Here is a 27892-nt window from a genome sequence, read left to right as displayed (position 1 = left end):
GACATCCCCAAAGATAGAGGGAAATGTCTCAAATAATTGGGACAATCTCTGGCTTTCCTCTGTGGGCAAATGCATAAGGTGGACATTCAAATTATCTAAAAAGGAAGAATTTACCAATTTTGGGGGTTTCAATTTATCATGTATCACATCATCAGAAACATTTGAACAAACAGGTAAAGTAATTTTAGCTGTGGAATGAAAATTGTTACAATTATCATAATATTTTTTCAGTGAGTTGACATGATACACTGTCTGTTTCTTTCTTCTGTCGGGCGTATTGACAACATAGTTCAAATCACTTAATTTTGAATGCACAGTAAAGGGTCCACAATATCTCAAGGATAACGCATTGTTCAGATTAGGCACTAACACAAGAACTTTGTCGCCTGGATTGAATGTTCGTTTACAAGAACTCTTATCATACAGTCCTTTCATTCTCACTTGGGCCTTTCTTAAGTTCTTGTGAGCCATTTCGCACACGGCTTTCAGTCGAACGTGAAAATCGTCGAAGTTTTCCACTGGGTGATCACTGGTACCTGTCCAACGTTCGTGTATCAGCTTCAGGGGGCCACGGACAGAATGTCCAAACACAAGTTGAAAAGGCGAGTAGCCTAAAGAGTCCTGGACACAGTCCCTCGCGGCGAAAATAATCCAAGGAACAGACTCATCCCATTGGGTGTTACTGTTAGTGAATGTCCTTAGCATGGTTTTGAGGGTTTGGTGGAACCTCTCAAGTACGCCTTGAGACTGGGGGTGGTAGGCTGAGCTGGTGATGTGGGTAACGCCTAGCTTGGCTAGTGCTTCCTGAAAATGGTGACTGGTGAAGTTGCTGCCTTGATCTGTTTGCACGATTCTAGGTAATCCAAAGGTAGTGAAGAACCTGGTCATGGCTCTGACTACAGTCTTTGCCTTAATGTTCCGTAAGGGAATCGCCTCGGGAAAACGGGTACTTGAACACATAAAGGTAAGTAGGTACTCGTTGCCCGCCTTGGTTTTAGGCAAGGGACCTACACAGTCCATGACGATTTTTGAAAAAGGTTCTTCTAATACAGGAATCGGACTCAAAGGGGCCTTAGGAATTGTCTGGTTTGGCTTTCCGGCCAACTGACAGTTCGTGCAACTTCTACAGTAACGCGACACATCTTTTCTCATTTTGGGCCAAAAGAACAGTTCTTTGATCTTCGCCGTCGTTTTAGTGACACCTGGGTGCGCTGACATTGGATGGTCATGTGCCAGCTTAAGTATTTCATGCCGATAAGGTGGAGGGATCCACAGCTGGCTTTTACTCAACCATGGTTCGGCTGGTGAGGCATTCACTGGTATAGCGCGACGAAAGAAGAGGCCGTTCTCGGAGAAATATTCTCCATCGTCAGATGATAGAGATTTTTCGACCGTTGCTTTGAGTTCCGCGTCGACTTGTTGAGCTTTAATGATGTCCTCCTGAGATATTCTCAGGGGTAAGCCCAGGCTTGTGTTTTCTGGAAGCATAGACTCCAGTTTGGGAGTCGAATTTCTTGGCGATGATGGTAGATGTGGTTCAGACGTTGTGTCAGCCAATTGTTTGGTCTGGCTTCTTGTCACCGCACATGCAGGATACAGTTCATTATCATTATCTGGAACTGTTGACAAAGGGTCTGAAACCGTACAGGGGTATACTTTGCTTCCCGCAAGGTCATTCCCTAGAAGTAGGTGTACTCCTGGGACAGGAATACTATCAATCACACCTAAAATGACCTCACCTTCGACGAGATGATGTTTCAGGGCAAACTTGTGTAGAGGGACCACAGTAGATTTTGTCCCCACTCCCTGGATAATGGAAATCCTTCCGGTGTTCGTCTCAGGTGTAATGTCCATTGAACTTTTCAAAAGGAGTGATTGTGACGCTCCTGTGTCTCTTAGGACGGTGATATTCTTCTGAGACAACGGATCACCTGGTTTGCTAATGATGGCTTCGGCAATAAAAGATGAAAAGTCAACTTTTCTCGATCCCTCGAGATCGGTAGACTCCGAAGAAACTGGATAGTGGCGAGAACAGTCAAAATGTGACTGCACATAATGTGTGGAGATTTGACTACCTTCTTGCGGACACTTAGGGTTAGAGTCCTTTTGAATTCTAGAGTTCATAGTTGAACTGGCTGCTTGAGGGGATAGAGCATAGTGCGCAGAAGTACGCACCACCTCTCTGTTATATTGACGACGTTTGTAACAGTCTTTGACATGGTGACCAGGCCTTTTGCAGAACTGGCATACTGCTTGACGATTGAGAGTTGATCTTGGTTTCTCTCTGGACTGTGATGTCTTCAAATGTCGGCCAACAGGAGGATTGCTGCCAAAAAGGGGAAGCACGGGGTTGAGGCGGTCTCCTGACACTGGTGGTTTCTTATGCACCAACATATATGTGTCAGCCGACTCAGCAGCCTTCTGGATGTCAGTTATCTTGTTATCCAGTATGTGTAGTCGTATCTCTTCAGGCAGGGACGATAGGAATTCTTCCCTTAGTATAAGTGACCTGAGCTTCTCAAACTCAGAAACTTCCTCAGAGTGTAGCCACCTTGAGAATATTTTCTCCTTTTCAAAGAGAAATTCCACATATGATTGTGTGGGTAACTTGCGGAGTGTTCGGAATTTTGTCCGATAGGCCTCGGGCGTCAGCGCGTAGGCCTTTAAAATGGCAGTCTTGACCAAACTATAGTTATTTTGAACGTCGTGAGAGAGTGCCTGGTATGTTTTTGCAGCTTTCCCAGTAAGGACAGAGCTCAATAAAGCAGTAATGGAAGTTTCGGGCCATTCACATGTCTTCGCTAAACTCTCAAACGAGTTAAAGAAAACGACCAAATCTGTTTCATCAAATTTAGGAACTAATTTCCCAAATTTGGCAATCACTTGCCCTACCGACAACTTTTTTGGATCTACCGGAGAAGTGACATCACTAACTTGACCAAACTCTAATTCCAACCTCCTCTTATCTAAAGCAATTTTAGCCTCTAACTCCTGTTTCTCTAGAGCAACTTTCTCCTTCTCTAGAGCACTTTTAGTTTCAAACTCCTTTTCTTTTAAAGCCTTCTCTAAAGCAACTTTCTCCTTCTCTAAAGCAACTTTCTCCTTCTCTAAAGCAATTCTAGCTTCTAATTCTACCTTCTCTAGAGTTTTCTCTTCGCGGAGTAACACACCAGCCAACAAACTTTCATCAAATACTCCTTCATTAATGAAATGAACAACAATTTTATCTCTCAAGACCTCTGACTTCTGCGTAACAGAATAATCCAATTTCAATTCCTTAACAACACTAACCAAAACTTTTCTACTCAACTTTTCTACATCTTCAACGGTGGGATTAGCCAAAAAAGACTCCATAACACTAACTTTCAAAACACAACAAGCCTAGATTCACTAACTTAACACGGTGAGTTGGGCCGTGTACTCGACCTCTAAATGTAGGACGACACGTCTGCTTATTTGACCTAGATACCTCTAGCCTGAGCGCGCGTTGTAAGAACACTGCGCACTGGATATGAAAACAACTAAATCCAACTAACCTTAGTATTCATCTGATATAACCAACAACTGGAACGACAGATTAAATCCCGGACGAGCCCCCACTTTGTAACGTTAACCTATCTATCAGCCAAATAGAAGGAGAACGTCCCCGGATTCTTTTTTTGGGGTCATATGCAAATGCCTAACGGCCTAAGTGGATGAACTTTAACACAAACGACACACTAGGGCTCGAAAACAATGTCTAGGGAAGCTAGTGATATTATTGTAATTAACACTCATCCAATCTACATATAACCTTTAATCAGCGAACTCAGTAGTGGTAGAACACAAGGTTGAACTATATAATATATTTAATGTGTAAAATATCAAAAACCCAACTTACAAAATGCAGGAAAAAACACTATCACAGATTTCTACACGGTCTAATAATAGCCACAGGCCACACAACACTGCTGTAGCTTCAGAAATTACTTAGCGACAAGTAATATTAAACTAGAAGACTAAATCAACTCAAGAAAGCAAGGCACACACAGGTCTTAAGTACTCTCACGTTCAAATGGTCAGAGTCTATAGCCGGACAATATGGACGGCAGCCTGATAAAGGTAAAACTGCCTCGTAGACTACCAGGTCAAGATAAACTGCCTCGTGTTGCGAGTGTGCAGAGCAATTAAAGACTTCTGTGACAGGGGAGATCATCCTCAACTCATGTAGCCATTGGTTAGGATAATCATCTGATCAGAATCATTCAATCAGACTTTAATGGAAAATTTCTATGTCTCAAACACCTTATTTAGTCAGTGGAAAAACCCCAGGTGTTACACAATCATTCCATATAAGGAATTATACAACGTCAAAATAAAAATGACTCGACCTAAGTAGGTCACAGTACACAGTGGTCATAGGTCAGTGAACCTTTTGTACACAGTGGTCATAGGTCAGTGAACACTTTGTACACAGTGGTCATAGGTCAGTGAACACTTTGTACACAGTGGTCATATGTCAGTGAACCTTTTGTACACAGTGGTCATAGGTCAGTGAACACTTTGTACACAGTGGTCATAGGTCAGTGAACACTTTGTACACAATGGTCATAGGTCAGTGAACCTTTTGTACACAGTGGTCATAGGTCAGTGAACACTTTGTACACAGTGGTCATAGGTCAGTGAACACTTTGTACACAGTGGTCATAGGTCAGTGAACACTTTGTACACAGTGGTCATAGGTCAGTGAACCTTTTGTACACAGTGGTCATAGGTCAGTGAACCTTTTGTACACAGTGGTCATAGGTCAGTGAACACTTTGTACACAATGGTCATAGGTCAGTGAACACTTTGTACACAGTGGTCATAGGTCAGAGAACACTTTGTACACAGTGGTCATAGGTCAGTGACCCTTTTGTACACAGTGGTCATAGGTCAGTGAACACTTTGTACACAGTGGTCATAGGTCAGTGAACACTTTGTGCACAGTGGTCATAGGTCAGTGAACACTTTGTACACAGTGGTCATAGGTCAGTGACCCTTTTGTACACATTGGTCATAGGTCAGTGAACACTTTGTACACAGTGGTCATAGGTCAGTGAACACTTTGTGCACAGTGGTCATAGGTCAGTGAACCTTTTGTACACAGTGGTCATAGGTCAGTGAACACTTTGTACACAGTGAAGTTTGTGTTGTTTTCTCTGTGCCGTGCATATCTCAGCTGTGTATTAAGCATCGATTCTGTAGAGAGCCCTAATTTCTCCATCAGGTCACGTAGATGCTGGTAAAAGCACCCTGATGGGTCACTTGCTCTACCAGCTGGGCAACGTGAACAAGAAAACCATGCACAAGTTTGAGCAGGAGTCTAAGAAGATTGGCAAGAGCTTGTTTGTGTTTGCCTGGGTGCTGGATGAGACTGATGAGGAGAGGTAGGTCCAGTTTTGTCTGACCACATGAGAGCACTAGGGTGTCAGTGTAGTAGGGGAGTCACTGGATATTGTTTGTATGTCTGTTTGTATTTTGTTTGTATGTAATGTATGTTGTCTGTTGTTTGTAAATTCCCATCAAACATTCGTCTCTTTCAGAGAGCGTGGTGTCACCATGGATGTAGCTCAAACAAGGTTTGAAACTGATAAGAAAATAATTACCTTGCTTGACGCACCTGGCCACAAGGATTTTATACCCAACATGATAACAGGTAATGCTCCAGTCAAAACTGGGCTGTAAAGCTGAAAGTAATAAAATGGTCGACGTCTTCTTAAACACTGAGTTTAAGTTGTTGATTTTTTATTGGACGAAATAATTTTAACAATGATTAACGTTGTATACACTGAGATTATTTTTAAGAAATGTTTAAAGTTGTATACATTTATTTCAGGAGCGTCACAGGCTGATGTTGCCATTCTAGTCATTAATGCAACAAGAGGAGAATTTGAGACTGGCTTTGATGCCGGCGGTCAGACCAGGGAACACGCCCTTCTTGCCAGATCTCTGGGTGAGTACACAGTATCTCAGGCAGATGTGTGGGTGGGTGCGTACAGCCTTTCATACCTGGACTGACACAGGTGTTTATTGCAGGTGTTGGCCAGATGATTGTGGCTGTCAACAAGATGGACACGGTGGACTGGAGCCAGGAGAGGTATCAGACCATAACCAAAAAGATTGGCCAGTTTTTGAGCAAGCAGGCAGGGTTCAAGGAGTCTGACATTTCCTTTGTCCCGTGTAGTGGGCTGAGTGGGGAAAACCTGACCAAGCCTTCCAGTGAGCCCAAGCTGACCCAGTGGTACACGCCCCCTACAACCTTGATACAACAGATAGGTGAGGGTCAAGGCTACTTTTGTTTATATTGATAAAGAGGATAGGGAAAGGTCAAGGCTACATGTTAATAATTCTTTGATTCAGCAGATCATCATCCAGAATTTTTACCAACAGAAAAAGTTGTGATTGAAGCTGATTAAAATCTTTTTTCAACGCCAGAAAACCTGCGTCCACCTGCCCGACCTATTGACAAGTCCTTCCGCCTAATGGTCTCTGATGTCTTCAAGGGTGTTGGCACCGGCTTCAATGTAGCTGGACGGGTGGGGTCAGGGTGTGTCCAGCCAGGGGACAAGATCCTTATTGTGCCCCTGGGATCTACTGCAACCATCAAAAGTATGTCTAGTTTTGGCATTAACTGGAGGGTAACAAGATAGCTCTAAAAAATAGTGGACGGAGTCATAAAATAAATAATTACAAAAACAAACATTAGTAGAAGCCATACGTTCTGCAACCATCAAGTCAGACTTTTATGTTTGTTGATGACCTGTGGCTGCCTACCTGAATGCTTAATAGCCTATCAGCTTCAGGTGCATACCTGGTTACATGTTTTTCTTTTGATTAAACTTATTCATCAATTACTAAGCATTAGATGAGATTTTGATGAAAATGAATTGCGCAATACATTATCAAATTCTATTTCTGTAACATTTGTACTAAAGCTGTTGCCTTAAATGAACTGTTGTACAGTCATGACAAGCTAGTGTTACAAAAATAAGGTAACATTGCTAAGCTGATTGTTTTATTTGTTTCAGATGTTTACATTGACGACGTCCCTGTCAACTTGACCCTCAGTGGTGTGGACATGTCCAGTGTTAACATAGGTGATTGTCTCCTGGTTCAGTCTTAGTAGGCCTACATCAGTACAGCTGGTAACACTAGGCCTACATCAGTACAGCTGGTCACACTAGACCTACATCTGGTCTCACTAGACCTACAGCTGGTCACACTAGACCTACATCAGTACACATGGTCACACTAGACCTACATCAGTACAGCTGGTAACACTAGGCCTACAGCTGGTCTCACTAGACCTACATCAGTACAGCTGGTCACACTAGGCCTACATCAGTACAGCTGGTCTCACTAGACCTACAGCTGGTCACACTAGACCTACATCAGTACAGCTGGTCACACTAGGCCTACATCAGTACACATGGTCACACTAGACCTACATCAGTACAGCTGGTCTCACTAGGCCTACATCAGTACAGCTGGTCACACTAGGCCTACAGCTGGTCACACTAGACCTACATCAGTACAGCTGGTCACACTAGGCCTACATCAGTACAGCTGGTCTCACTAGGCCTACATCAGTACAGCTGGTCACACTAGGCCTACAGCTGGTCTCACTAGACCTACAGCTGGTCACACTAGACCTACATCAGTACAGCTGGTCACACTAGGCCTACATCAGTACAGCTGGTCACACTAGGCCTACAGCTGGTCTCACTAGGCCTACATCAGTACACATGGTCACACTAGGCCTACATCAGTACAGCTGGTCACACTAGGCCTACAGCTGGTCTCACTAGGCCTACATCAGTACAGCTGGTCTCAGTAGGTCTACAGCTGGTCACACTAGGCCTACATCAGTAGAGCTGGTCTCACTAGGCCTACATCAGTACAGTTGAGTGGGAACTAGCAACTAAAAAGTCAGATCTGTACAACTAAACAAATAATTCCAAATGTCTTTGTTGCATGCAACTGTTTATGTGATCCCAATAATCCAGCCAAAAGTGCCACAAGAATCCGAGCAAAAATTGCCATCTTCAACATTGATGTACCTCTCACTAAAGGATTCCCTGTGGGTTTTTGTATAAATAAATATAAAGATATATAGTCATTATGGCTATCTGGCAGTAATAAGAACGTAAATATGTTGTGGGAATTAAAAAAAAACACCTATAAAATGACATTAGGGCATGTGCGTAAATTGTAATTAATTATATAGAGATAAATTTATCTCATGTTGCTGCTTGAGATTTTTAAACTTATTTTTCACTACATGCAGGTTGTGGTCCATTATCAAGCAATAAATGAGCCTGCCGTGATTAAAAGACTTTTAAGTCAGTTGAACAGAAGCACAGGAGATATTGTCAAGAGAAAGCCAAGGTGAGTCAGTAAATCTTCACAACTGGCTAGGTTCATTCATTGCTTTTGGGTGGAAATGTAGAATCTTATTTTACTGTTCATAAAAAACATTTGTACAATTAGTAAAATAAGATTTTAAATTTCTCATTTTTGGATTTGGTAGTTGTGAGCTGGTGAAATGTTTACTTGTTATAAATGAGATGAGTTGCTGTTCTTAACTAGTAATAACAATCAATAAGTCTCTAATATTCAAGCCCTCTCCTCTATACTTCATATAGCTATCAGTTTAGCTTGGTGCACTATAATAAATCTCATTATTTATTTTTTATAGCTTGATTGTGAGGGCATATTGCGCTAATGTAATTACATTACCCACATCAGTTGTGCTTTACTGGAATATCTATATACTACTAAAAGTCAAGTTTGTTTACGTGTTTGAATATTTATTTGTTTTTTTGTTTGTTTGTTTGTTTGCCTGATTGACTATCTCGCATGGTTGCACTCATCGTGGAAAGCTGTAAAATAGTATGTAGGTAGAGAAAAATTTTTGTTTTAAGACAGACTGTTAATCACACATTTATTTAAAGACGTTAATTAATTTATTGATTTATTCATATGCAGAGTAACCCATTTTTTTTTTTAAAGTTTAGAACGACCACTACACTCGGCGGGACCGTGACGTCACAGTTTTTTGTTTACTCTTTAGTACAATAAAATGGCGGCGTCTATCGAAGAAAATTGTGTTCCCATTCAAAAGTTTAACGCGTTCTAAATCTAATTTTCTGTCGGTCATACCTTTAACAATACGTCCGTTTGCTGTATTTATTACGTTCCAACACTTATATCAATTTTAAACTGTCTTTTTCATTTAGTTTTACGATAAATTTCTCTAGATCTAAAGATCAGCTGTCGAAGGAAAGTTATGAAGCTAGCCTAGATCTAGTAGATCTATCTAGATCTAGCCTAGATGTAGGTCACTAGACTCAATGTAAATTCTAGATCTAGACTTAATGTAAATTCTACATCTAGAATCTATTTCAGGCCTTAATTATTTTATATAAATCTTTGTTTGGCTAATTTAAGATAAAATTTAATTTGAAAGTTACTACTACTAGACTTAGATCTAGATCTATGCGCGGCGACTCAAAAGTATAGTATAAAAATTCACTTGTGACGTCACGAGTAAATAGCTAAGCTGGTAGCGTAGTCGGCTCTCATGCGGGTGGCACGGGTTCTAGACCAATATGTCGATGAAATTTTTTTTTTCACTTTTTTTTTTAAGATGTGAATGATAAAGTTGCCTATCTGAACTTGGAAAGATACAGGGCAGGTGAAGTAGAGTTCATCTGTTTCTTTGTCCTAAGCATATGAAAGGATAGTGTGGTCAGAGACATGCTCGGCTGGAATCGTTTTTTAAACGATAAATACATGTTGTCTGAGACTTGGCGGGGCACTGGGCAGGTGAAGTAGAGTTGAGTAGGTCACATGTGACGTCAGTATGTGAAGGGATAGTCCGAAATCTGTGTTTTCGGTGTTTTTAAAAGATAAAAAACATATTTTTGAATGTGGGGTCTGTTTTTTGTGACGATAAGTGACACTGCAGTAGCGTAGCGAGGAGGGGGGGGGGGGTGGTAGGGGAGGGGGAAGGGGGACATATGTTGGGGCGCCAAAATGGTTTGGAAAAATAAATTGAAAGGTTGAGGGAGGTTCAAATCGAAAGTTTGAGTGGGGGGGGGGGTGCACATCAAAAGTTTGAGGGGGGGTTCAAATCGAAATCTTGCGGGGGGGGGGGGGGGGGGGTTCAAATCGAAAACTTTGTCCCCGGGCGCCGGGAAGGGTCGCTCTGCCTCTGAGTGACAGACGTGATGCTTTTTGATTGATGACCCCCAAAACCCACAGTTATCCAACGGATGACGGGTATTCTAGTATTTTCTATTTTTTCACAAATAAAACCAATATGATGACTTATCTGTTCTAATCTAAATATCCCAGCATGAAATGTGTATTTTCAGATGTCTAGTAAAAAATACCAGTGCTGTGGTAGAAATTGAAATGGAGCGTCCCATGTGTCTGGAGCTGTACACAGAGTTCAAAGATTTGGGAAGGTTTATGTTGAGGAGTGGGGGGCACACAATAGCTGCAGGCCTGGTGGAGGAGGTCAGTCCAATCTTCAGTCTGTTTGAGTAGATTCAACTTTATAAGCTACTAGTAAATAAAATTTAGACCTCACTTCTTTATCTTACAGAAAGACCCTTTAAAATTTAAAGCTTAAATGAAATAAGGGTTACACTCATTCCATTTTTCTCTCCTCAGTTGATTCAAACCAAAGCTGCACAAAATGGAGTCAGTCAGAGCTAATTAGAATCTAGGCAAATTACCTGTGCATTTAATAAGAGCTTACTGGCTACCTGGGATTATAAAACGAGGTCAACATTGAGTTTCTGGCTGTGAAACTGAAAGCTGTTCATATTTTCACTGTCTGGTCAACTCCTCTAGACTCCTATCAAACGAAGTCATAAAAAAAAACCCCAAAGTAGTTTGGTTTTAAAAACAAACATCTTAAGTATTTTTGGCTTATATTAGGTCATTTGTGTGGCTTATCTCTTTATCAATCTAAACATAACATACTACTATCCCAATGGATTTTTAACCCAACTCCCACTGGCAGTTCTCTGGGCTTATACATTTGAAGAAGAGTAAGATGCTTACAAAATAAGCATGTATTTTAATGCTGTTGTTTTATTGACTGTAAAGGGTGCATGAATGTCCTACCTGGAGACATTTGGTCCTGAAAGTGTTGTTTGCTATTGTTTTAATTGTTTGTGTGACTTGAGGAAATAAACATTTCCAACCTTATGTTTGGTATTTATTTAGAGATCAATGGAAGGTGGCTGAGAGAAAAGAAAATATAAAACATCAATATTATGTGGTTCATGTTTATTTCATATCTACAGACAAAAATATGGATCATAAAATAATTTTAAGAATCTTTAATTTGAATGATACATGAGAATTTCTTTGTGGTAATGATAAGGGGGAAACAATTGCATTGCACAATCACAACATGCACAAGGTTAATAGACATGGCAAAATGTTGACATGAAATAGTTCAAACCAGCTTAGCATTAAACTTCATTCATTCAAAAGTTGAAATAAAATGACCTACACCAAAAACAGCCATCACCATGCTATGCTAAAATAAAACACTATCACATCAAAAATATCCACACATGACATATGAACAGCATTTAAAATCATGGCAATGCAATAAATTCTCACAACTAACATTTTAAAAATGTGTATAACATTGAATGTTCCTGATCTTGCTTTCTAATAAAAATGCATAAGCCTTAAATCAGCTCTAAGTGGTCAGTGAAAGACTTCTATCCTTACATAAACTTATCTACAATAGACAATAGGATACATTACTCATTTAAAACTTCCATTAATCAACTTCAGAAAAATACAATGTGGTTACAAAAAATCTCAACTTTTGACAATAAGTTATGTAAATCAAAGACTCTTGCCATATTAACATAAAATCAGCATGACCATATTTAAAAAAAAAAGTTATACCCATCACCAAACATTGCTAAAATTGTCAGAAAAATATCTGGAAATATAAAATTGCTCTTGCAGCAAGAAGGTGCTGGGGTTGAATAAGTAGTTGTAGGTCATTAGGGTTAGAAGGGGGAGGACTAAGTGTAATGATCAAGAAACATGAAAAAAGTTTATTATGAATGGGATATATTCAACTACCTCAAGTAGCGGCAGAGCTACTACCTTATGATTGAAAAAAAAAACCATGAGCTCTGGTACACATCAGTTTTTTTCTCATGAAATCAAATTATTTGTCCACACTTTAATCATGTGGGAATATTAACTCGAAAAAACAAGTTAGTTTAATAAAAATGTGACACTTTTGATATGAAACTATTGTTATGGACAAAGACATCACAAAGTCATTCATCATTTGCCCTATATATGGTCACAACCACCATGTTAAACAGTATACAAGTACCTGCTTTAAATTTTACTGTTATTTCAATACCAATATTTTAAAACACAAAACAAATGCGTCAACTACTAATTGAATAGTTATTACAAGAAGACCATTTTTTCCCCCTGAAACCATTGAGAGATGTAGCTTCAGCTACCAACAATAAAATATACAATTATTTCAATATAAAAATTTCAGGCATCTTTCATCTCATCTCATGATTATGTAATCAAATCTATTAAAGACTTTTTTAGAAATAGTCCAAGTCATTGTTTTTGACATCCATTCACAACAAATTTATGAAAAACTTATAATTATTTCCCATCATTTAAGTGTCGAGCAATTAAATAGTATATGTTAATTTAAACATTGGAAAACAGGATAATATTTCTGTGCAACTATTTTTTCAAATGAAATCATGTTTGGAAGACTAACCTGGCAAGATTAGACTATCTAAAAAGAAAGTTCATGAAAATGTTCAGAAACCCTGCTGGGTTGGTCATCCATTGGTCCATCAATCAGGTCATGTGTCAATTGTCAAGTGAAAAAAATACTGCATAAAACAGAAGCCTAGGTACCACAAATCATGGGTCATTATGTGGGTCATGATCAACACGTTTTCAGCAGATACAATCTCTCTACTGTTGTGACAATGGTGTGTCAGATTTCATAGCACAATAATAGTTAACTTGGTCAACAAATGTGCACCTTACATATAGTGGTCTAAAGCAAGACATGGATGCACACCAAATACTTACACTTACAGCTAGTATCTGCCAACCACCAACACACATCAAATACTAACAGTAAATAGTATCTGCTAATCACCAACACACATCAGCAAACTGGTTCATGTCAAAGCATAAAAATGTGAAGTTAATTAGCATTTTTCCCATCAAAAATATAATCATTCCAAAACAGCTTAAAAATAATTTCTCGTCAATATATTTTGTAATTAATAAAGTAAGTAGATGAAATAGAGATAAAAACAATCTGTAGTGGAGCTAGAACTTCAGTTTTAGAGGTAGACTCAGAAGACAAAGGAACTATCAAGTTTAATTTGTGCAAAATAATACTTTTAACACTGAGAGAAATAATTTTTTCCTAAGTAGTTTTTTAAATTCATTCATGAAACAAAAATAGTACTTGTAATAAAAATTAATAAATTCTGTATCATAAATGTAAATATAGCTAGCTAGAGGCTCAGCTCCATAGCATTAAAGAACTTTTTAGAACATATTATAAAAACTGAATATTACAAATCTACCATCAAAACCAAAAGTTTGTACATGAACAAACTTGGGAATAAAACTAATCTCCACAACAGAGAAAATGTAACAGTGTAACACATGTAGATACAAACCCTGTATGTATAACAGTAAAGAGAAACAAAATGCTATTGAGGTTTTTGAGGGGTAGGAAGGCAAGGCAAATAAATGAATAAATAAAAAGCAAACAAGTATGATGGACTCAACCAAAAGAATGAAAAGAATGAGGTGAGCAATGGTTATTACACAGCCTTCAAGTAGGCCAGCTGGAAACATGAGCTGTACATAGAGATTTCAGTTCTAAACACAAGTTAGTGCTAACACTACTTCCAACTGGACAAATGGCACAATCATACAATGAATCTCTCACTTATTCTAGTTACAACAGCCTAACATAATAGTTTGCATAAGTAAACTAACAAAATCTATGAGAATGGTTTTAAGTTGTCCGATTCATTTTTGAAGTAAACAAATATTACATTTAAAAACATTTTAAAAATACACTGATTGCGAAGATCTATTTAACAGTTAAATTTAAAGTCTCTCGTTGTAAAATGTAAAAAATATTGATCTCGTAAATAATGTGCAAAATGACTAGATGGTGGTATACCTATTTATCAAAACTAAGATGTCCTTTTTAATCTTTATCATTCCCTACAGTTTTTGAAACTATAACAAAGGTTGCAATCACTATAAAGTAGAAACATACAGCAAAAGATAACATCAACATTATGAAAATCGTCCAAAGAAAGACACAATGAAATGCACAAGTGGATTGTAAATTAAAGTCCATATAAAAATATGCATACCCTTTCTTATTTCTGAAAATTTCATTTTGTTTTTTATCAAAACTGCCTATGTGGTTGAAGATATCACAACATGTCTGTCTGGTGGTTCAAAGCACTCAACAAATAAAAGAGAAAAATCTTACTAGAGTGGACATAAGGTGAGACATTGTTATCCTCATCATTGAGCTCAAGAACATTCCAGTCTTCTCCATTTGACTATTGCATGTTGAAACAGGTGAAAAATGGTAGGCTGGTCATTCTTATCATGTTGCTGTCAGGTTTCATATCACATAGGTAAATTGTTAAAAACATTGAAGGAATGCTGCTTGTTTGACACAACATACACATATTGGGCTTTAGTTGTCCCTTCTAGGCTTCTTTTTCTTACTCTTTGGTGCGGCTTCTTGCCAGGAATCTGTTGAAAAACATTTTGATTGAAGGGAAGTCACACATTTTAGATTCTACTGTGAGACTGATGACTAAAAAGTTTTAAATCTCTTTAGAATAGAAAGCTAAAATGAAGCCAACCTCCTATTTCATCAAAAGACACAGCAGCAGGAACAACTTGTGGTTCAGAAATGGCTGGTTCAGGTGCCACTTCAAGTGCTAAAACAAACAGTTCAATTGTTATTTTATAAGCTTTAGCAACTGATAAAAGTTTTTTTTTTTAAATCTTAATTTTACAGATTATTTGTGTTTATTTAAGAACATCAAAAGTAAATGTATTTTCATTTTTCTGTAAACTTGTATGAAGAATACCTTTGGTAGGTGGATCTGGCTTTTTAACAGGATCTGGCTTTTTAACCACTGCCTTTTTGCTGGGCTCTACCTGCTTGAGCTCAATGTCCACAGACTTTTCAGAGGGAGCCTCCTATAATATTTCAAGACATTAATAAATTTGGATTTTTTTAATGCTTTCATTATACTAGGTGTGAGTTTTTTCAAACCAAAGCTCATATTAATTTTGTATTGTATGCACTAAAAATGAAAATATACAGATGCATAAATTCTAATCAAAATTCAAAAAATTTAAAAATAATATAATAATTGACATTTATTTTTGTGCTATTTTTTTGTACAAAACTAATTCCATCAAGTGTACAGGTACAAAAAACTAGGCTGACTTAGCTATAAATATAGATAGGTTATTTACAAAGTAGGTTAAGTTCTGCATACATTTGTAAATTCATAAATTATTATGGTAAAGCTATTCCTTTACACATGATAATTATTTCATTAGAAAATGTACCTTATTGAACATACTAGAGAAAATATTCTATTATCATCTAATAAATCAACAAAAATTGGATCCTGTCAAGTTTACCCTGAAATTTTAAATACATTCTTTAAATAACACAATATACATAAAAATGAAAGTGCTTTTAAAAATCTGTACCTGATTGTTTTCACTGGTTTTAGATTTTTTCTTTTTGGGGCTCGTCTTGGAAAGCTCAGTATTAGAAGATCCACTGCTTGGTTTTGGCTGCTCAGTTTGGGCTGGAACAGCCTTTGCTTTTTTCCCAGAAGCTGCTGCAGCTGCAGGTTCAGCACTCACAGGTGCAGAGACAGCTTTCTCTGGCTGGGGGCTGACTGGCTCAATGGGGCTTGCTTTGACCTTCTTGGATTTACTGGGACCACTAGGCTTGGCCTGTTCTCCTGACACTGCTGCTGAAGCAGTGGATTTTTTAATGTCTCGGGCTGCTGGTGCAGGGCTAACTTCTTTTTTAACTGACTTTCCAGAGGCAGGAGCTGCACCTTGAGGCAGATTATCAGCAGCAGGAGCAGCTCCGGCTGCTGCATTAACAGTTTTCTTATCTTTCTTAGCCTTCTTTTTTTTATCAACTGGTTCCTGAAAGAATTCACATTTATTGTATGCCTAAAAGGATACCAAAACATGTAAAAAAATCTGTTGTGTTTGCTAAATGTTATCATAGACTTACATCAGGTTGAACAGCACTTGTCTCTATTACACTTGAGGAGGAAGTAATTTCAACTTTTTCATCAACTTTTCCCTGCTATATAAATACATATTACTAGAGCAGACTAATCATGAAAGTTTGACAACAAATACATTACTCTTTGAAACTGTTTTTTATATACTAGAAGATTTTTAAGATTAAAATCTATATTTGATCTAGCAATTTACCCTTTCAATTGGTTAATCTTTCTTCTTCTTCTTTAACTTATTGAATGAAAGAGGGCTTGACTCTTCTGTTTCAATTGAGGTTATAGAAGCAGAAGCAGCTGCTGCGTCTGGTGTTGACATACTCTCTTGCTCATTTTCTACTTCAAATGCAGATTCAGCATGCCCTCCATCTTTCTTATTTGGCTTCTGCTTTTTAGTTTTCTTTGATACCAGTATAGTTGTCCATTCACCTAAAATATATTAAAGCTTACAATTTTACAAATCTGCTCTTAGGTAATGTTTTATAAAATAACATCAAGGCTAAATGTACGGTTCTACCACATGCTTTAATTTACATAGCTTAGCATTCTGCATTAATCAATGTTAGAAAACATTTTTACATATCAAAACAGTAAATCATAATTAAATGACATTTAAAAATACATAACATTTACAAAAATATGTTTAAAAAAAATTGTCTTTAACTATCAATAGTATCAATACAGTTATTAGTTGTGTCTTTACATGGCTACTAACTATCAACATTTTTAATGAATTTAATCAATTCATATCAACTGTCCGAAACTGATGCATCCACAATTAAAATAAGTTTTTACTTTTATTAAAATTACATTATAAAATCTGAAGCATAACTTCAACAAAGAAATTTTAAAAAGCAGAACTTCCAACAAAACTACAACTCTTCAGTTCTGCTAAGACATAATAAACATTTACCATCATCTTCAGTTTCTTTCTTTAGAGGAACAGCTTTTTCTTTTTTCACAACTTCTTCTTTATTTCCAATTAGCTTCTTTGAAAGTTGCTACATGGTGGTATTAGAACAAAAACTTAAAATACTATAAAGTAAACATAACAGTTGTTGCGTTTTTTCATTTGTTTACTGTTAAATTACAACTGCAAAGCAAATTTCTATTTAACTCAAAAATGCAATATAACACTGTTATACAAAGTAATAGTATTTAGATTACATAACTAATTAAGTAGCTTACAAGTAGGTCTAATTTGAATTTATATGAATTTCAAAAAATATAAACCTTTTCTTTTTTGTCAGTTTTAACTTCCTGTTTTGTATCCTTTTTAACTGGTTTAGAAGTATCTGTCTTAGGCTTAGGAGGTGGTGATGGAGTTTTCACTTCTTTAACAACTTTGGGTGTTGCTTTAGGTTCATCATCCACAATGGTTTCATTTAACACTTGTCCATTTATTGGACTTTTCACCTGCAAGTCAAAATGAACCAAATGCTTAAGGTCAACAAAGTGACACACCTATGCTTACAAACCCCCACAAAATTGCATTCTTTTTTTATAACATTCATTTTATGTGTGCATTAATCAGTATCTATTATAATGTACAAAAGCTGTTAAAAACACAAAATAACTCAAACTCAGCTTCTAACAATACTTTTTTAAATTTCAAAGTGTGTTCTCCCACTTTCTGACCATCTCCCCCTCCCTCCGCCAAAATTCTGGAATTGCCTTCAAATGTGAAATTATTTAGGCTTATTTGAGTAAATGATTAATAATTACTCAAGTATAAGCACTACCTCTGATTTACCTGATAGTACACTAGAATTAGATTAGCTATCAGCTTATACTCAAGGGGGTATGTGTTAGACCAGTATCTGATAATTCCCCCCAAAAAAAGACACTTCTTAAAAAAGGGCGGTAAATAGCTGGTAGTGGTAGTCAACTCAATAGAATTATGAATTGTACTGTCAATGCAAACTCAATCCCTAATCCAAGTTATACAAAAGCCTAACTAATTTCTAACCTGATTCAGTGACTGACCTGGACCATAATGGTAATACCAATACCCCAAATTAAGTATGTGCACTGAGTGGAACTGTGTGCTCAAATGGTACTCGAGTCTCGAGTTCAAATCTGGGTTCAAGTCTGTAAAACATTTCAAAGTCAATCCAGCTACGATGGGTAACTGACTCACATTAACAGTTAGCTGTTAAGGCAAGTGAAGGTGGCTGGGCATAGAGCTGACCACACTATCGTCCTTTCATATGCTGAGGTTACATGTCTACTTCTTACACTTATTGAGTATAGGCCAACTATTTAATAAATGTCGGTTATTATTCCAGAATTGTACAGCAGTAAAAAACAGTAAAACCACGGCGCAGTCTGTCGAGCCGTTCCGGGAACCGCAAAAAATACGTAAAGCATCATTTATTTGCCGCCATATTATTTTTAATACATGTTCAAAAATGTGCATGGATTGATTTTAGTTGCATTTTAAATACTGTTTTGCTAATTATTTTGTATTTCTAATTATTTTAAGTGTATGTGCTAATTATTGCTGCTACTAAACATTAATCTAGTTCTTCCTACTAATTTAAACATTAAATCTAATAGTCTTATTTTACAAGATCTCAGGGGTGCCACTCATTTTTTAAGTGAATCCTGAAAATGAATCCCAAAATTTTACCAATCCTGAAACTAAAATTTGAAATTTTTGAAACCCTGAAACTTAATTCCGCGCGGAATTTCAAAATAAAATGGACTATTATTTCATTATTTTTGAGACATTTGATTCACATTATGTTCATTTTACATTCCTTTAAAATGGATTTATTTTCTTTGTAACAAGCTTCAAATAAAAAAAATAATCTTTAAAGGATTGTGCTTACAACAAAATTAGTTTACAATGTTAGTCCCATCTCTAGGCCTACCCCATAATGTGCTATTGTAGAACTCCCCCCCCCCCCAGGCAGCTTTTATAACATAACTATTTAATTTTTTTAGAACTTCCTAGCTTGAGTTAAAGTGTGTAGTCAGCCAACTGTTAAGTAACAAAGATTTTGCTAACCTCTACGTCTTGTTGTTGAATAATAAGCCCACTATATGCAGACCCCTAATAAGATTGTCACTGTATTAAAATACACGGTTGACTTAGTGTAGCTATTCAAGGCTTTAATTATTAACAGCCACAACAAAAACCTTAAACCCTGTTTTCCCAATCAACACTAATGAGGTCATCCTTAAATTGATGTCACGCTTTTTTGATGATTTTTACCTCCCACCTCCCCTCGGTCACATATCATATCGTCACAAAAAGCCAGACCCCACCCTCTAAAATGACGTCACGCCTCAGCCTACACCCCCCCCCCCTAAAAATTGCAGTTGAATTTTTCTTAAAATAAGATATTTTTCCAAAAATCTTGTCTGACCTCTGTCAACATATAGTATTTTAATCAATTCCTATTACACTTTATTGAAACAATATTCTTGACCGCGAAATAACGGCTAAAATTCGATTTCTAACATAGCTTTTGGATAATGCAAAAGTGTGATGTCACACCATCTGAACCCCTCCCCCTCATGACAAAATTACGGACCCCCCTCCCCCTACGAGTGTGACGTCATTTATGAACGACCCCAATGCCCCCACCTTTTATATACATGATGACGTGAAGAAATATCGTGGAAGTTTTAAGTCCATATCGCGGAATAACAGAATTACGTTAATTTTAAAAATAATTTTCTACGCTAGTAATACTCATGTCAGAGATGTAGCCGCCCGACTAAGTGAAAAGCGGATTTTTTTTTACAAGCGGTTCAGAGGGGGCAGTGATAGCGGCTATTTTCTCAGACACGGTACTTCAAGATTTTTTAAACATTTCAATGACGTTTTACCAAAGTAAAAAAAAACAACAATTAGATGTAGACCCTGCTAGATCGTGTAACTAAATTATAGCAGGCCTACATAGTTTGTTTAATGATATAAAACGATGCAGATTTATTTTTTTTTTCTTGAATCTAGAAGTGGGCCCTTATTAAAAATAACCACGTTAAAATTAAACAGCGCTTGTACTTGTAGAACTGCCTCGACCGAGAGACACGACTCAGACTGTGCTTGCGTGGTCTCGTGACGTAGGTCTTACGGTCAGCGCGACCTTGAAGAAGCGGGTTAAGACATGGTAAAAAGTGACGGTAAAGTTGAGTGAAAACAGCACAGTTCTATTTCATACATAAAATAGTCCTCCAAATAGTTTTTTTCTTTTCTTTTGGTAATACCAAATACACAATTTTTTTTTAGCGCAATTTCCATTCTGGAGAATTGCGTTTATTAACTCGTCATTTCTGGGAATGGATGGATGAATGAATGTATGGATGAATGTGTGTCCGCAGCTTTAAGTCGTATCTCCTCCTCAACGAAGCAATATCGATGACTAGTTCCAAAAGCAATTATGTTAAGCAAGTTACGAGGATGAACATAGGCCAAAAAAATTCCGGGTTTCTTTCATGGATTTCCCGGAAAAGCCAAAAAACCTCGAGAAAAAGCAGTTTTTGGCCCATATCTCGGCAACCAGACCACTTAGCGACTTGAAACATGTACCAATCGATTCCTGCCATAATTTAGAACAATATTGCCGAAGAAAGTTTTCAAAAATATCCTTTCGTTCGGTCACAAAATTTTTTTTGAATTAATTAAAATTTGGACCGAATTAGTAGGCATGTTTATCCAACCACATCACACGCGTCATCACGTTCAATAGCTGCGCCATCACGTTCAATGGCTGCGTCATCACGTTCAGTAGCTAGGCGCGCAATAGTTTTTAGTCATGTAACTCTATTGTAAATAAAACGTAAAATACTGAAAAAAAAATTAATAAAAAACGTTTTAATAACTAACCAATGGTTTTACTAACCCTGCTCTTGATTTACGCTACGACAGAGCTATTTTTAGATAACATAAGGAAATTGCGCTAAAATTGTCACTAGACTTTTTAATTACCTTGTTTTTTGATCGGAGCAAAATCTTTCGGTTGTTTTTTTTTTTAAAGACGATCGGCGATGCTAGTAATGGTAGGATTTAGTTGTTTTTATTACACAGCCTAGCGGTATCCCATTGATGACATCACGTAAATAATGCGAGTTTAACCCCAACCCATATCGTCATAAATAGCCACACCACGAATGACTTAAAAAGTTCCTTCTACAGCTTCACCCATCTGATACAGCCGATTAGTAGTTGGTCCTTTGCGCACGCGTGAGATTGTTGCTGACGTCATTTACTATTCATTTTTTTTTCGGAAAAGGCCATTAGCGGGAGTGTTGACGATAAAAACGATTTTTACAATGCCAAAATTTTCAAGCTTAAAACGATCTAAAAAAAAAATTTTAAACTGCAAACCCGGAAATTTTCAAACTCAAATCTTGCGAATCCGGAAAGGGAAAAAAATATGATTCTCGAATCCGGAAATCCGGGATATCCCGGAAAAGTGGCACCCCTGAGATCTAGACGTAGTTGTTGCAACCGCAAATCTTCTGCAAGTTTTTTTTTCTGTGTTTCTTAAAAAAACATTAATTGTTACACTTGAGTTTATTAATAATATTTAGATATACTAGGGCCTAATTGTTGCTAATTTTCTGTCAATTGAACATTAAATTAAGTTAAAACATTAATTTAATGCACTTGACTTTATTACAACAGTCAAATAAACATTGTTTTACAGTAACGAATGTTACCGAAACTCAATAAAATTACCAGATAATTTGTAACGCTATATCATGAGATTACCTACTAAACTACTAAATAACTCAGATTCAACATCTACCAAACTCACTCTCCTTTATTACTTTTGGACTTGTGAATGGTGGGTAATAAAATAAATAGGCCTAGATCTAGGATATTTTAAAAAACCAAGGCATAAGAAGGCTAATTAGTAATTAACTTCAACACTGACACTTGACTTAGGGGTCATCCATAAATGACGTCACGCTATTTTTGACAAATTTTATCTCCCCCCCCTCCAGTCCGTCACAAAAACCCAGAATCCCCCCCCCCTAAAATGATGTCAAACCTCAGCCTACAACCCCCCTCAAAATTGCAATTGAATTTTTTTTAAAACATCAATATTTTTCTAAAATCTTGTCTGAACTCTGTCAACATAGAGTATTTTAATCAATTTATATTACAATTTATTAAAACAGTTTTCTAAAATGCGAAATAAGGTCTAAAATTCGTTTTCTAACATTGCTTTTTTATAATGCAAAAGTGTGATGTCTCGCCATATGATCCCCCCCCCCCTCATCACACACCTTCACAAAATTACAAACCCCCCTCCCCCTTACGAGTATGACATCATTTATGGACGACCCCTTAGAGTTGACTTAGATCTAGATTAGCTAGATCTATTTAGTAACTATTTAATTTAGTATTTTATTTTAACTTTAGAGTTAGACTCTTCTTGGTAAAATCTTAGTTTAGCGTCGTAAATTCGGCCAAAACTAGTAATGTGGGAGAGAGTAAATTAATGAATATGTCATTAAATATGAGTATATTTTCGTATATTTTGATAAAGTATTATAGATAATTGAATAATAGATCACCATTGATGGTTAAATCAATTTAAATATCCTGAAATTAATTTTTATCAACCCTGTTCGAGATAGTAAATTTGCTATTAAAAACAGCAGCCATCTTAAGAAAATGTTATTGAGAGTAGCTTCCCTTTCATTTCTATTCATATGAAAATGTATTTAAATATGATCGTCTTGTTGTATAGTCCGTATTACAAAGCATTTTTTTTTTTAAATGTGTATTTCCTAACAAACAACTTTATTAATTCTAGAAGCATTGTGAGATGCAACTTGTATCCATGTATTAAATCACGTTTTTTTTACTAATGTTTTTTTGATCTTACTATTACTATATAGTTTGCGCTTTTTCTTTATGTTTGAATGTTCATATTTTCATTTCAGGTTTTTCTTTTCATCAATTAATGATTCTATCGTAACTTATGACATTTTTTACTTCTCTTTACCTTAATTAAACCCCAACCTGAGTCATATTTTTGTTGTCAATGTCACAAGTCATAAGGGGTCATCCATAAATGACGTCACACTCGTAGGGGGGTCCGTAATTTTGTGACGATGTGTGATGAGAGGGAGGGGGGGGTTCAGATGTTGCGACGTCACATTTTTGCATTATAAAAAAGCAATGTTAGAAAACTAATTTTAGACGTTATTTTGCGTTTTAGATAACTGTTTTAATAAATTGTAATAGTTTAGACAAGACTTTGGAAAAATATCGATGTTTTAAAAAAAATCAACTGCAATTTTGAGGGGGGTTATAGGTTGAGGTGTGACGTCATTTTAGGGGGGGGGTCTGGCTTTTTGTGACGACGTGTGACGGGGGGAGGGGGGAAGGTAAAAATTGTCAAAAAAGCGTGACGTCATTTATGGATGAACCCTAATGTAAAAAATTACGCTTCGCTCTGCCTTATCTAAGATCTCTAGCCATAATTTTGACAACAATAAATGTTTGTCATCATTTATATATACAGAGAGACAAAATGTATTATCCACCAGCTTCCCTCGTAAAACATCATCTAAAATAATCAGCCACTCCACCCCTTAAGTGCGTGTTGTCATTATGGTCGATCGCAAGTCTCCACCTGCCAGACACATTTTGGTTATCCTTTGTTGTCAAAATGTCAATATCAAGTACCCAAGTGAGTGATATGGGGTTGTCCATAAATGATGTCACATATGATTTTCTACGGGAGCGAGTGAAGATTTGTGACGTCAACTCAGGCGGCTCCGCAATTTATGACGTGTCGGTCTCATGAAAGGAGGTGAATGGGGAAAAATACCTAGGTGGTTGATGGAGAACCTCTATAATGCTTTGTTCAATCAAAATAACGATAAATAAGCATTAGTATACGTATACCTTGCTTAAAACGAATCATCACAAATGTTGCAAGCCTGCTAGTTTAAGACATTTGGCAAAACGGCCTTAACTTAACACATTATCCCCGTCAACAAGGCTTGCCACCAAATGCCTGCCGACGAATAAGCTGCGTCTAATGCGGGGCGTTAGGAATACGGCCATTAGCATGGGCCGCGTTAGAGCACCAGTAGGCTATCGCGCTTTGTAAGATGACGTAAATACTTAAATTCAATTTCGCTAACCTGCGCGAAAATTTAGTAATGTTCCATCGTTTGAGGAAATTTATTTTCTTGGACTTAAATTGAAATATCATGTTGACTGTCTGGCTCTTAATTTTAGAATATAACTTTTAATGTATCAAGATTCAGAACTATAATTTACTTTAATATAAGTGTCATCTTATCGTTTATTGTGGTTTTTATAAAGCGCAGAGCAGCTTCAAAATCGGACGGCCATCCTGTTTTCACCAAGCTTCTTTTGGAGCTTAATATGGGTAGTCTAGTTCTAATCTATACGGTGTGAGCTTAATACATTTTTAAAGGGCCGAAAGTCTCAAGACAGCAAGCTTGCAGAAATAACTACGTACGTTTAAATGGACGAGTGATAGATGTATTAGGGGCTGTTTAATGAACACCAACTTATGTAATCAAATTAAACGTCGCAAAAGCGTCTAAAAGGCAGTGCATGTTGTTTTTTTTCTATAAAATTAGCCTAACGGTCGGCAGTACCGCCACATGACGTCACGTGCGAGCGTTAACTCGGTGACGATGTGCTAAGTGGGGGAATGAAAAAGGTAGGGTTCAAGAAATGCGACTCGGCAAGCTTTTTACATTTCTTGACCCTTCTTAATAGTTCTTTCGTCCCCACTGAGAAAATGGATCACCAATGAATGACGCGTCATACTTCTACAGCTGGTCTTTCTCTCACAACCATCCCCCGTTTTCACGAAAAAAAAAACCTTACTCGTCTCCAAAATCACATCGGTGAGTTCTACTCAACCTCTCCCCACCACAAATCACAATTTCTATCTGAAACAATATGTTCATATGTTTGCTCTGTAATAATGCACGCTGTCATTACTATCTTAAGAGCGACGTCATTTATGAGCGATCTAATATTGATTTGCTTACTGCAAATAAAGTGTTCAAAAGTTCGACCTCCCAAGAATTGTTGTGGTCTTGGATACACACTATTAAGTCTGATAAGGTCTATTAGTAATTCATGTCAACTATATTAAAAAAAAAGAAAAATTACTATACAGGGTGTCATCCATAAAGGATGTCACGCTTTTTTTGACGATTTTTAACCCCCCCCCCTCCCCTCCGTCACACGTCGTCACAAAAAGCCAGACCCCCCCCCTAAAATGACGTAAAACCTCAGCCTACAACCCCCCTCAAAATTGCAGTTGAATTGTTTTTAAACAGCTATATTTTTCCAAAATCTTGTCTGAACTCTGTCAAAATAGAGTATTTTAATCAATTGTTATTACAATGTATTAAAACAGTTTTTTTAAAACGCAAAATAACGTCTGCAATTCGTTTTCTAACATTGTTTTTTTAAAATGCAAAAGTGTGACGTTGCACCATCTGAACCCCACCCCCTCCCCCTCATCACACAACGTCAACTCAACGTCACAAAATTACGGACCCCCTCCCCCCTACGAGTGTGACGTCAATTATGGACGACCACCGGCATATATTAAAACAATACAAAACAATCATATTAAACCACAAAATCAACACAAAAGACATGCGAATAGACAATTTATTGTTTTTGAAACATGGCCGCTGCTTGTATTTACTCATTGTTGTCTCGAACGGGGTAGTTTAAAGTTTATTCCAGGATATTTATGACTGGTTTGGTCTTGGTTTGTGATTTCAGGGCTGCCTACCTCAAAAAAATTTTCCCCGTAACAAGAGCATAGGTTTTTCGTAATTTTCCGTAACTTTCCGTATTTTTTCACATTTTTAAAATACAATGTAAATAAGACCCATATTAATATTATACGATCGTAAAGCTCATCAGCGTAATGATGACAGTCGGCGACTCGTGCTACTTTTTATTTTATGGACTAATAATTAGTTGTTTTTTTTTAAAAAAAAACGCCGTTAAATTCAGAATGTAAGGCGACAATGGAAAATTTCAAAAAGGAATTGTTCTTGCAATGAGTAGTATGACGTATGATATAGGCCAACACTACGGATATCTAAACCAATGTGAACTCAGTGACCCCTCGACTGTGTGTGTCAGGATTTTTTCTCCCGCGAACAAGAAAACGTAAGCGGCCGACGGGTGACGATGTTTAGAATTAGCATATTTCTTGAATATTTTTTTTAAATCTACATTTTATCAATGTAATAGAAGAAAAGAACAATTTTAAAAATATGATCCGTAATTGATCTAGGTGAGCCTAGATCTCGTTGTTTAGTAAAATCTTGTCTTCTCGCACATCTCAAACAAAATGCCTCGATATCTCGCTATTTAGGCATTTAGCCGTAATAATACCGCCTCAGCAAATATGTCTCGCCAGACTGCGCGACCAGACTTTCAATGATTTAGGCCACGCCCTTTTTTTTCCTCTACGGACAACACCGGCTCATGAGGTAACAGACCACTCGCGGGGTCAAAAGTTCACAATATTAACACGACTGCCGCCAGCCATGACATGAGCGGGAAGGGGGAGGGGGGATTGTTACGGAAGAGGCTGAGAACCTTATAACCGGATAACACGCTGAAATACTGAAATATAACTAGCTAAATTAAAATATAAAACTCAGACCGGGAACATAAAGTTAAGTTACCACCAGAAATTTTTTTTTTACACTAAAGTCGATTTTGATCTCTACTGAAATCAAAACCGTAATTTTGCAGCATAATCGTAATTCCGTAACCTGGGTGTCAAAATCGTAAAGTTACGGGCAAAACCGTACAAGTAGGCAGCCCTGTGATTTGTTATTCAATTATTTGTTATATTATGTAAAATATGACATAAATATGGCCAAATGAAAGAAATATTCGTTAGTTACCTTCATCGCACATTACTAGCTACGTTGGAATTTACGACGCTAAACTAAGATTTTACCCTCTTCTTAGTAGAGTTTTTTAGAGTCACTTAGACTGTGTAGATCTAGAATAGGCCTATTTTAAATTTATGGCTTTTTATTAATAAGGAGATACATAGCCCGATAGCAGTAAGAAATTTGGATAGACAAGATCTAGATTCTAGAAAATCTAATCTAAGCATTAGGCTAAACATCTCACATACTTTAGGTTGTTTTGCTCGCCTTTTGTTGCGCTTTTCTTCTTCAAAACTGAAACTCGGAGGCTGAACAGGTGAACGAAAACCGAATGCAAATACAATAAAAGCACAAACTACAACTCCTATAACAGGCATAGCCACACTTGGAGAAACTAGTTCAGTTAACTCCATATTTTTATTTTGTTAAATGCGCTTTGTAAACTAAGAAATCAAAAAAAATATGTGCAGTTTTGCTCAGCCTTCTACTTTTCTCATTCCAACATTAGTTTTGATGCTGACGTCGCTTGTGTGCTACGTCATCAAACATGCTGTATAGGACCTAGTCTAATTAATCTTTTCTATTCTGGCATATTTTTTAAA

The 27892-nt window shown here is 37.1% G+C and overlaps 2 protein-coding genes across 2 annotated transcripts in view; one reads left to right on the top strand and one right to left on the bottom strand.

The window, feature by feature from the left end:
- LOC131927981 (HBS1-like protein) overlaps positions 1-11224 on the top strand; it is a 39009-nt gene extending 27785 nt beyond the window's left edge. The window contains 10 exon segments of the mRNA XM_059283860.1: positions 5249-5408; positions 5565-5677; positions 5858-5974; positions 6058-6297; positions 6457-6630; positions 7050-7118; positions 7998-8101; positions 8309-8409; positions 10401-10545; positions 10702-11224. Of these exon segments, the coding sequence (XP_059139843.1) occupies positions 5249-5408; positions 5565-5677; positions 5858-5974; positions 6058-6297; positions 6457-6630; positions 7050-7118; positions 7998-8101; positions 8309-8409; positions 10401-10545; positions 10702-10746 (1268 nt within the window). The 3' untranslated portion in view covers positions 10747-11224.
- Positions 11225-11318: 94 nt separating this feature from the next.
- On the bottom strand, positions 11319-27833 carry LOC131927974 (neurofilament heavy polypeptide). Its single transcript, XM_059283852.1, has 9 exons — positions 27539-27833; positions 17625-17807; positions 17305-17392; positions 16606-16820; positions 16385-16456; positions 15841-16293; positions 15204-15315; positions 14973-15050; positions 11319-14859 (listed from the first exon to the last, which is right to left on the bottom strand). Exons 1-9 carry the CDS (start codon positions 27701-27703, stop codon positions 14801-14803), a joined length of 1425 nt encoding a protein of 474 aa, XP_059139835.1. The 5' UTR covers positions 27704-27833; the 3' UTR covers positions 11319-14800.
- Between the last annotated feature and the right edge of the window lie 59 nt (positions 27834-27892).

This window comes from Physella acuta, unplaced genomic scaffold (assembly GCF_028476545.2).
Source record: "Physella acuta isolate Inbredline_101_S28 unplaced genomic scaffold, ASM2847654v3 ptg001452l, whole genome shotgun sequence".
Lineage (NCBI taxonomy): Eukaryota > Metazoa > Mollusca > Gastropoda > Physidae > Physella > Physella acuta.
This window is presented reverse-complemented; position numbering and strand designations above follow the sequence as displayed.